Genomic DNA, 11,227 nt, shown 5'->3' with positions numbered 1-11,227 from the left:
CGGTGGGGCCGGGGCTGCCCCGCGGCTCCCGCCCGCTCCCGCCGCTCGCGGCCACGTGGCGCGGTTGTGGCGCGGCGGTGACGTCACCGCGCGGCGCCGCGCGAAGGTCACGGGGCGATGGCGGCGGCCGGAGGGTGCCGGGTGAGCGCGGGCACCGCGGCCGGGCGGGACGGGGCCGCACCGGGGCCGGGCCGGGGCCTGCCCGGGGCGGCGGGGACAGCGAGCGGGGCTGCGGCAACGGGAGGGACAGCGCGGGACCGGCCCGGTGGCGGGGCCCGGCGCCGGGGCCGCCGTTCGCTCACAGCCCGCAGGGCCCCGGCGCTGTCAGCCCCCGGTGGGGACACCCGGGGGACCCGGTCCCGGCTCCTCGCCCCCGCTGCGGGGTCTCTGCTCCCGCCCGGCCCCGCGGGATGGGTCCCGGCCGTGGCAGCCGGGGGAGATCGGGGGCTGCTGAGGGCCCCTCCGGCCCAGCCGTTCCGGAGTGCCGGGGCTCCCGGAGCCGGCCGTGCCCCGAGCTGCTCCCCGGGCTGCTCCCGGAGCTGCTCCCGGAGCTGTTCCCGGAGCCCGCCGTGCCCCGAGCTGCTCCCGGAGCTGCTCCCGGAGCCTCTCTCGGGGTTCACTTAAGGGCGATTTTGCCGTGAGCTGCGCCCGGAGCGTCTCCTTTAACTCCCGCTCGTAGCGTGAGGGGCTTGGACGAGTCCTTTGTGCCCAAAGTTAAGCGGGGCATTGGGGATTTCTGCTCGATTTGTGCCTTTGGTCGGGAGCTGCCCTGGTTCGGTCCTTGGCTCCTGCCCCGGGGCTCGAATACAGATTTTGAAGGTGTGGAGGTGGGATTTTCCCTGATTCTCACCTGCTGCAAGCCCCGGGCTCAGCAATGCCCCCTTCCCGCGCGGGGACTCGCAGGCTGGACCTGGGCAGGGGCAGCAGAACCGGCCGGGGATTGTTCTGGGATCCAGCAGATCTTTCCTGCCCTGTGTCTTGGGGCAGCACAAACACTCAGAGGGGTCCTGGGTTTCCTCCAGAGCTGGGAAAAAATTGTGTTTGGAAGCGTTTCCCCAGAAAAATCCATGTGCTTCTCATGTTTCAGCTCCTGGATGGATTTGTGCATCGCTGCTGTCCCAAACCCAGGTGCTGGGAGCTCTTGGATGGTTCCCTGAGCTCCTCCTGTGCTGTTTTCCTTGCAGAAATGTCTCCTCAGTGGCCTGTGGCTCTTTTCCAGGCGTTATCCCATCCCTGCCTTCCCCAGGAGTGCCCTGTACAGGATCAGCAGCCCTGCCCTGGGCACCTCCCAGGTTGGTCCCACCTGAATTTATTCCATTTCCACCCCCAGAGTGTTTTCCCAGCAGAGTCCTGAGCTGGATGTGGATGTGGCTCTGGGAAACACCAGTTTTAGGCAGGAGATTTCCACTTTTTGAGTGGAACTCAAGGGATTTTGGGGTAGCTGAGGTTGGACGGGGCTCGGAGCACCCTGGGATAGTGGAAGGTGGAGTTGGGTGGGATTTAAGGTCCCTTCGACCCTGTCCATCCTGGGATTCCATGGAATGCATTGCACATGTGGCTGTTTCAAGGATCAGCTGCTGCTTTTCCAAGGCAGCTCCGTGTTTTCCACGTGTTATGAGAGTGACCCAATGATTCCCTCTGGTCAGTCAACCTCCTGCCTTTGAAGCTTGTGTTATGTGACTCCTGTTTGCTTGAATTCCTTGGGATTCTCCAACATGGAATGGTTTTCTCCAGTCCAGATGCTACTCCTCAGGAGGAAGGAAGGGATTCATATCAGGTTTTGTGGAGAACATCAAACAGGAATTGGCCAAAAACAAAGAGATGAAGGAAAGTATTAAAAAATTCCGGGATGAAGCTAAAAAGCTGGAGGAATCAGATGCACTTCGGGAAGCAAGGAGGAAATATGTGAGTGTTCCCTGGTTTATTGCCCAGTCCCTGAGCTTTTACTGCTCTGAGTGTAAATTTCAATCCGCAGCTGAACTGTTCAGGAGAAGTTCTGCTTGGCTGGAAGCACTCGGTGCTAAATGGATGCCTTGGAATATTTATTTGTTGGAATGTTTTGGGGTTGGGTTTTTGTTTTTTTTTTTAGTGGAAAATCTTTCCAGCAGACACTTGGCTGCATTTCTGAGCAGATCAAATAATGGGGCATTAAATTGAACATCGACTGTTTCTTTTGTGTTGTTCAGAGAGCTCTGAACATCATCATTTGCAAGGCTGAGCTGCTGCTGACTCAGGCAATGAGCTCCTGAAATGTCGCTTTTTTCGCCCTCAATTCCAGCCTTAATGGATTGTGCTCCATCCAAGCTGGGTCTGAGTATTCTCTGTCTCTTGATTAATGTTTTTTTCCCCCAGAAAACCATTGAATCTGAAACAGTGAAGACCTCAGAAGTGATTAAAAAGAAACTTGGAGAAATAACAGGGACGGTTAAAGAGGTAAAAGGACCTTTCCTTAGGGCAGCTCTGCTTCCGTTGGACTTTTGGGGGGGCTGGAATTGTCATTATTGGTGGCAGGTGCTGCTATTCCAGAGGTGATTCGGACCCTGGAGCTTTTAAAAGCAGAGGCATTGACAGGGTAATGGATTGAGTGTGGTCAGAGGAGGCCCAGCCCGGGGATTCCTCTGGGATTTGGGGGATGGAGAAAAGAGAGACCCCACCTGCAGCCCTGGGAGCCTAAAATGAGGATGTGGAGCTGCTGGAGAGAGTCCAGAGGGGCCCGTGGAGATGCTCCAAGGGCTGGATCCCTTCTGGGGAGAGCTGGGGCTGAGAAGAGAAGCTCCAGGGAGAGCTCAGAGCCCTTTCCAGGGCCTAAAGGAGCTCCAGGAGAGCTGGAGAGGAACTGGGGCCAAGGGATGGAGCTGGAATGACCTTTCCTGGTTTCCCTTGCAGAGTTTGGATGAGGTCAGCAAAAGCGACCTGGGCAGGAAGATCAAGGAAGGGGTGGAGGAAGCGGCCAAAACGGCCAAGCAGTCGGCGGAGTCGGTGACCAGGGGAGGGGAGAAGCTGGGCAGGACTGCAGCCTTCAAAGCCATCTCGCAGGTGCCGATCCTCCCGGGGCTCCCGCGGCACCCAGAGCCTCGGGACTGGCTCCGTGGGGAGCCTGGGTGGGAAATGCAGCAGCCGCCTCCCACGGGCAGCCCTGGCAGCCGGGACTGCGGGTCTGGCGCTGCCTGGGAGGTGCGAGCCTGGCAGAGCGGAGCTGCCTGCAGCGGGGGGGAGAATGTCTCTCTCCAGTGGGATTTGAGCTTCTTTGAATCCCTCTTTTTGCAGGAAATGCAGAAAATATCCAGTGTTTTGTTGTCGAGCTGTGGCTGCCCCATCCCTGGCAATGCCCAGGGCCTTTTGCTCTCCCAAACCATCACAGGAGGGATTTTCAGCTTCTGGGGGAGCAGGAAATCCACACTGTAACAGGGCTGTTTGCCTTGCAGGGAGTAGAAACTGTGAAGAAGGAAATAGATGAGAGTGTTTTGGGACAAACTGGGCCCTACAGACGCCCGGAGCGGCTCCGGAAACGGACGGAATATTCCGGAGAGAGGATTAAAGAGCAGCGAGTGTTTGAAGCCAATGAGTACGTGTGGGATCCTCTGGGGGGGATATTTCCAGGTGTAATTTGATGGAAAACTTCGAAACAGGTCAGGGATTAAAATCCAGGAGCTGTGGGGTGGGAGCAGCTGGGTCTGGGAGCGCATTCCCAGCAGGAGTTGATGATCCCGAATCTTCCCGTGCTGGAACTGGGAACTTCCAATTCTGAAGTTGAGATTTAATGTTCAGAGGTGAAATTCTGAGCTGAGCTTTGTTTTGTGCTCAGTTTTAACTTCTTGCTGCTGAGTTAGGCTGGGCAGGACTAAGGCTTTTTCGTGTGCTGCTTTGATCCTCTGAGTCGAGTTTTATTTGTCTGGTGCTTTATTTATCTGGAGTTTTGTTTATCTGATGTTTTATTTATCTGGTTTTTTATTTGTCTGGTGTTTTATTTATCTGGTGGATCATTTATGGGGCTATAATTTACAGGGCCACAATTTATTTTATAATTGATGAGGCTATAATTTATCCTGTAATTGAGCTCATCATTTATGTGCTGTCTCAGCCTCAGTGATGCCGAGTGCTGCAGGGATATTCCTCAGGGTGTTGTCTGTATTTGTTACCAGTTAATTTTTCCCAAATATCTGCGTTTTATCCCTGTTTTCTGCCTTCTCTAGGGAGGCCATGGGCATGGTGCTGCATAAAGACTCCAAGTGGTACCAGCAGTGGAAAGATTTCAAGGACAACAACGTGGTTTTCAACAGTGAGTGCTCGGAGGGAGCAGCACGTTCCCTTCCCAGCCCTTCCTGCCTGGATCTGCTTCCATCTGTGCCTCCAGCCTCGACAGAATGCAAATCACAAATTCCCACCTTTTTCTGTGGGGTTGGAGCTGGTGCTGGGAGTGCTGTGAAGGGAGGGAGGCAGAGCTGACAGCCCTGCAGCTTCTCCAGGCTGCTCCATCTGTGCTCCGGCCCCTCCTGCAGCCAGGCTTTGCTGGGAGCGCTCCCAGCTCCAGGGCTCCAAACCCTGCTCAGAGGGAACTGAGCTCGTGGGTTTCCTGCTTTTCCCTCCCTGGCTTTGTTCTGGCACCAGGGACAGGGAAGGCAGCTCTGCTCCTCCTGAGCTAGAGCTTAAAACCAGGGAAATCCTTAAAAATCGAGGGACTTTAACACAACTTCCAAACAGGTGAAAGATTTTTTAAAAAAAAAAATCCTGTGATCTTTTTGTACTGTAAAGCTGATCTTTGATATCATCTGAGGCTGTTTCTAGTGGGAATGCCCTGAAAACAATCCCAGAATCCCAGAATTTAGGTTGGAAAAGCCCTTCAGGACCATCGAGTCCAAGCTGTGCCCGATGCCCACCTTGCCACCCCCAGAGCCCCGGGTGCCACCTCCAGGGATGGGGCTCCACCAGCTGGAGCAGCCCTGCTCTAAGTGAGCCCAGTCCTGAAGTTCCTCATTCCACTGGATAAATACCCTTCCAGGAGGTGTTAAATCCAGAGTGACAGCAGAGGAAAAGTTCCTGAGAGATCAGAACGTTGCAGGAAAACCGGGAGAAAAACGGGGAGAAAAGTGGCGAGAAAAATGGGGAGAAAACCAACTCACAGCTGGTGCTGAGGAAAGGGATTGAGGAGAGGCTGGATGCTGCAGGTTATTCCCTGGCTCAGGGTGAGCTGGGAGGGCTCTGAGCTCTCTGCTCCCATTCCAGGGTTCTTTGAGATGAAGATGAAGTACGACGAGAGTGACAACGCCTTCATCCGAGCGTCCCGCGCCGTCACCGACCGCGTCACCGACCTCATCGGTACAGGCACATCCCAGGGCTCCTCCCAGAGCCCCTGGCTCTGCTCCTGCTGCTGGCACTGCTGCTCCTCCCGTGCTGCTGCTGCCACGCTGGGGCACATTCCCGAGCTTTGCCGGGTTTTGCATGGATCGTTATCCGGGGGATGGGTGGGAGGACAGTCCTTGGGCCTGAGAAATCCCAGGTTTGACTTCAAGGCTGGAGTTGTTCCCAGGGTGACTCTTGCTCTGCTGGGTAGCCAGAGGGCTGTTCCTGTCTCCCGGTGCTGGTGGCTGTGGCACCCCCCCACTGAGCTGTTTTTCCAGGGGGATTGTTCTCCAAGACGGAAATGTCCGAGGTGTTGACGGAGATCCTCAAGGTGGATCCATCCTTTGACAAGGATCGCTTCCTGAAGCAGTGCGAGCGGGACATCATCCCCAACGTCCTCGAGGTGACACAGGATCCATTTCTTCCCTGCATTTTTCCCTTTATTATCCCATGGAAGGTTGTTTATTTTTACTTTCCCATTGCTAAAATCAAAAGTTGGGACAGGATTTGCTTCTCCAGCTCTGCACAGAACCTTGGGAAAGGAATCGGATCCCACATTTAGGTTCAAACCATGAGATAATAAATGATTGTTCTGGCCTGGAGAACAACAAATGAGGTGGGATCAGAGGGAGAGGGGTGAGCAAATGGGGACAGCAGAGGGATAAGGGAAGGGATTTGGGATGTGCTCCTGGCTACTGATCTGGGGTTTGGGAACAGGAGCAGGCCGTGACGGAAGGTTCAGTGGTCATGGAAGTGTTTGGAATTTGATGTTTTTAAGGACTCAGAGTGATGAGAGATGTGACTGTAAATGGGTGTAGGTCCCTGTCACTGCAACGGGGAAGACAGAGGGAACCTGGGATTTGAAATAGAGCAGGAATTGTTCTGAGGGACTCAGGAGAGACTGGAAGAACTGGGACTTGAGGAGCCAAACGAGGGATTCTTCTGTTCCTTCTATGCCCTGAATTCTTCAGTGTGGAAAATTGCAGCTCTGCTCCTGCTCCTGTTTGATCTGAGGATTTCTGAGCCCTGGGAACTCTGCTGGCTCCCTGGCAGGTGTAACAGGAAGATTTAACAGGAAGGTTTGGCTGGAAGCTTCAGGAGAGTTTAATTATCCAAAGCTTTATGTCCCTTGGCCTCAGCTCCTGTGTTTTGATAGAAATCCTTTTTGCTGTTCCCCTTTGCAGCTCCCAGTTTCCCCCCAGAGTCCCACAGAATGTGGGATCTGAGGTGTTCTGCTGCTGGAAGGGCTGGTTGGTCCCACTTGGATACAGGAGGAGCTTTAAAAGGCTCTGTTTGGTTTCCTCCTCAGGCTCTGATCTCCGGGGAGCTCGACATCCTCAAGGACTGGTGCTATGAGGCGGTGAGTGAAGCTCCCAGGAACAGCCCCAAAGCCTGGGATTCTCCCTTGGAAATGGGGTTATTTTGAGGGGGTTTTGCCTTGCAAACTGTGAAATTTGAGTTGGTTGGAATTCAGGGACTTCCTGGAAGCAGAGCCTTTCCTGACAGTGTTGGGGGGCTTTTATTTGGGTCTTCATTCCTCCAAAGTTACTGTGCTGTAAAGTCCAAAATAATTCTGTTCCTCTGTTCAGGAGCTGAATTTCTCCACGTGAGTTCCCTGTGCTGTTCCCCACCACCAGAGGGCTGGGAGAGGCAATTTTTTCTATTTAATAAATCCTGATGAGCATTTTTTCTACCAGTAATCCAGTCTGAAAGCAAAGAACCTTCCCTGCTTCCAGCAACCGAGGGAATGACACCTCAGGATTGCTCTGGAGGGAAGCAGCAGCCTCCCTGCAGTTTGTGAGACCAAAACCAAACATTTCTCAGGCAGCTGGAATTGGAAATGAAGCTCCTGAGTTGAGAATAATCAGTCAGATAAGCCAGGGCAGGAAATGGGAATCCTATCCCTGAGAATCCAGGTGATAAAGCCTCTTAAGGGATCCCACAGGTGTTGAGCTGGTGATTCTGGTCACTAAACTCCCTGGTTTTCCCTGGTTTTCCCTGGTTTTCCCTGTTTCTGCTGTTCAGTCCAGTTGTGAGTCCCTCAGCTCTCAGGTGCTCTCAGGTCCTCACGTTCTGCCCAGGAAAAGTGGGATTTTTAGTGGGAATTTGGTGAATCCCAAAGCATTTGCTGCAGTTCTTTGATCCCTTCCTTCAGCACATTTATAAAAATGGGGCTTTTTTTCTCGTGGGGTTTTTTTGGTGGCTCTCTCCAAGCAGAAATTCCCTTTTCTTTTTGTGGCAGAACAATTCCAAACAATTCCCAACCCAAGTTTGTTCTTCCCTCAGACCTACAGCCAGCTGGCCCATCCCATCCAGCAGGCCAAGGCCTTGGGGCTCCAGTTCCATTCCAGGATCCTGGACATCGACAACATCGACGTGAGTTCCCTGTCCAGGATCTCCTTTGGGGGAGGAATTAAACCAATGGGCTCTGGAGGGGATTTTCAGAATCATTAAGGTTGGAAAAATCCTCCAGGATCATCGAGTCCAACCTTCTTTGCTCTGCCTGCTGGGTTTGAACTCGGGGGTTTGGCATTTCTGCTCCCAGAGGGAAAATCCCACTCTTGCATGAGCTTTAAGCTCCTTCCCACCCAAACCAGGGATTCTGGGATGACTCAGCCAAGTTCCAGGTGCTCTCCAGGTCCCTTTGTGGAGGAGCTGGAGCTGTTCCTGCCCCACTTAGGGAATGACGGGAATTCTGTCACCTCATTCCGGCGTCAAGATCAGCTCCCCCGTCCTGACCTGCTTGGGGAGATTCCAGGGATCCCAGCACTGAGAAATAATCCAAGTGGGAAGTTTGGGAGGGATGCACTGATCAGGGACATTCCTGCTCCTCCTGGAACCCCACAGGCAGAGGGATGTTGTAGGATCATTGATGGCATCTAAAATATCTCGGAAATCGGGCTGGGGTTGGATTTGGGTGGAAAACTGATTTTTATTTGGCTGGATTGAGTGAGTCCAGCCAGCTCCAGGACTGGGATGGGAGCTGATTTCCCTGGGATCAGGCACAGGAACGTTGCAGAGCTGCTGAGATTGCCTCAGGGAGCAGGAAAATCTGCCTATAAATAAATGTATTCCTTTGTGACACGGCCCAGCCTTGTGCCCGTCCTGGTGCTGCTTCCTTTATGAGGGGATAAAACAGAATCTGTAGGAACATTTCGAAAGAGGAAAATCCCGCTGTCCCCAGTCCCTGTGATTCCTTTTGGGGGCAGCACAGCCAGGAATTCCGGAGCTGGAGAGCAGCAAAGCATTCCCTGGCATCCTGCATTCCCGCAGAAAGGGGATGCAAAAGGTTTCCCACAGAGGGCAGGAAGAGAATTCTGGGTTTTTAGAAGGAAAAAGCTGAATTTCCACTCCTCTTGCATTCCGGTGAATGAGGCCTTTAAATATTTAATGGAATGGGAACAGAGGAGAAAAATCCTGGCAAACAGAAGGTGCTCACCTCGGAGTCTTTGTGGTACAGTTTTTGTCTGGTTCAGAACAATTTCCTGGCAAAAACTGATGTAAAATCAGGAGAAAAGGCTCCATTTGATCCTTGTGGGTCCCTTCCAGCTCAGGATTCCAAGCATTTCCTTCAGAAAACTCCAGTTTTGGAGAGCAGGGGGTCCTTTATTCTTGCTTTCTAATTGGAAATAACGGAGCAGAGCTTGTTCCCATTTCCCAGATTTATGGACTTGGGAAAGTAACGAAAAAATTCACAACAGTTTGGGGAAAGCTTTGAAGGTTCCCAGGCATTTTTTAATGGGAAGTTTTTTGGGGAACAGCTTTTCCATCATACCTGAACCACAGAATTGATGTGGCTGAACAGCCAGAGGAGCTCTGGGGGAGCTGGGACTGTCCAGCCCTGGGGGAGGTGGGAAACTCTGGGTGCTCTTCTGTGAACCTGCAGGAATGGGCTGTTTTCCATGGAATTCTCTGTCCTTGCAGCTGGCCATGGGGAAGATGATGGAGCAGGGACCAGTGCTGATCATCACCTTCCAGGCCCAGGTGGTGATGGTGATCAAGAACCACAAAGGGGAGGTGGTGGAAGGGGACCCGGTGAGTGGGGCCTGGACATGTTTGGGGTCTGGGACGTGTTTGGGGTCTGGGATCTCCCACTGCAGCTCCAGCTCCATCCCATTCCCACCTCACCCTGCTGGGTTTTCCTTCCCCATTCTGGGAGAGCAGAGCCCTCTGGCAAACAGGGTGGGAGCAGAGTTGAGTCACTGAGTGAAAAAATCCCCAAATCCGCGTTTTTAGCTCCCCACACTGACACGGAACGATGCCTTCATTCCCTGGAAATCCCACAGGGAACTCCCACGCCCGGCTGCAGCTCAGGCTGTGTGTGGTGCTTCGGGAACAGGACAGGGAATGGTTTGTGGAGCAAACCCCTGGCACCTCCTGGAATGCCCTTGGCTGTGGTTGGGGCTGTTCCTTCCTGGGTGATTCCAGGCTGAGCCTGGCCCATGGAATTCCCTGTTCCCAGAGTTCGTGGCAGCCGCTGGAGGAGGTTCCTGGAGCTCCTTTATTCCCAAGTGTCTCTCTCCAGGCAGCTCCAGCCTGTCCTGTGCCTCAGTAGCTCAGGGACACTTCATAGGGACATGGGGACAGTGCTGGCACTTCCCAGCACATTTTGCTTGGAATTAATAAGGGCATTTAACAAATACTGGCTTTTGCAACCCTGGCCTTTAGTCCAGGCTGGAAAAATGGGATTCATCTGAATGATGGGGCCCGCCTGGGCTGATTCACAACCAGGGCAGGAACAGCTGATCCAGTGATTCCCTGCGCTGAATTCCTGCATTCCTGGGAGATAAATATTGATGGGATAATTATTGAACAGGATATCAAAGTCTGTTTGCTGTCGGATTCCTCTGGAGCCGCAATAAATCAGGGAGAGGCATTAAAATTCTCCAGTGGAACCCAAACCTCAGCTTTAGTCAAGTGCCTGGGGTTGGGTGGAAGTGCTGAGCCGCCGCTGGAATATTGAACACGGGGAGTTTTAGGGACAGGGGACCCTCAAATCCACAGGATTCCAGTGTTGGAAGGACCTTAAAGGTCACCTCATCCCAGCCCCGCCAGGGCAGCGTGTCCGTACCCCTCTAACTGCGGGATTTTCCCGGCAGGACAAGGTTCTGCGGATGCTCTACGTGTGGGCCCTGTGCAGGGACCAGGACGAGCTCAACCCCTACATGGCCTGGAGGCTCCTGGACATTTCCTCCTCCAGCACGGAGCAGGTCCTCTGAGCAGGGCTGGGCCGGGCCCTTCCCCCCCTCTGGAAGCAGCTCCAGCCCGGAACTCGCCCCAGCCTCCACGGGGAGCAGGCCAGGCTGGGATTTTTGGGAGAGCAGGCTCCCGGTTATCCCAGTCCCTGAGGAGTGGGCGTGACCCCCTGCTCGGGGGGCTCAGCGTGAATGTGTGACACGAGCAGCTCTGCTGCTGCTTCTTCCCTCGTGCCTCAAGGAGGCTCCTGGGTGCTTCCCAGTGCTCCCAGCCAGCTGGGAATCACAGAGAGCCCTCATTCCCAGCTGCTGGCATCCTCAGAGATCCCGGGAAAGGCCTTGGAGGGGCTCTTGGCTGCCAATCTCCTGTCCGAGCTCCAGCCTTGTGTCCCCACCGTGTCTTGCACTTTCCCAAACCAAATACAGCCAGGACTTTGCACATGGAGGTGTTGGAAGCTCAGGTTGGGGATGGGATGGGATGGGATGGGATGGGATGGGATGGGATGGGATGGGATGGGATGGGATGGGATGGGATGGGATGGGATGAGATGGGATGGGATGGGATGGGATGGGGGTGATGTTTGAATATCCAGGGGTAAGGTTTGGATACCCACAGCACGGCAGGGGGAACATTGTTGGTTCTGGCCACAGAGCCACAAGTGCATCCCTTGGGCTGGTGGGGAGGGTGGAGG

General features: G+C 54.0%; 1 protein-coding gene across 1 annotated transcript; it reads left to right on the top strand.

Moving 5' to 3' along the window:
- Positions 1–82: 82 nt before the first annotated feature.
- TIMM44 (translocase of inner mitochondrial membrane 44) lies at positions 83–10,980 on the top strand. The gene is made up of 13 exons (XM_048287656.1): positions 83–141; positions 1,185–1,292; positions 1,735–1,905; positions 2,353–2,433; positions 2,887–3,036; positions 3,426–3,565; positions 4,194–4,279; positions 5,224–5,316; positions 5,619–5,743; positions 6,650–6,700; positions 7,627–7,716; positions 9,265–9,375; positions 10,440–10,980. The coding sequence occupies exons 1-13, from the start codon at positions 118–120 to the stop codon at positions 10,557–10,559; spliced, it is 1,350 nt and encodes a 449-aa protein (XP_048143613.1). The 5' UTR covers positions 83–117; the 3' UTR covers positions 10,560–10,980.
- Positions 10,981–11,227: the final 247 nt, after the last annotated feature.

Source organism: Corvus hawaiiensis, chromosome 28 (assembly GCF_020740725.1).
Source record: "Corvus hawaiiensis isolate bCorHaw1 chromosome 28, bCorHaw1.pri.cur, whole genome shotgun sequence".
Lineage (NCBI taxonomy): Eukaryota > Metazoa > Chordata > Aves > Passeriformes > Corvidae > Corvus > Corvus hawaiiensis.
This window is presented reverse-complemented; position numbering and strand designations above follow the sequence as displayed.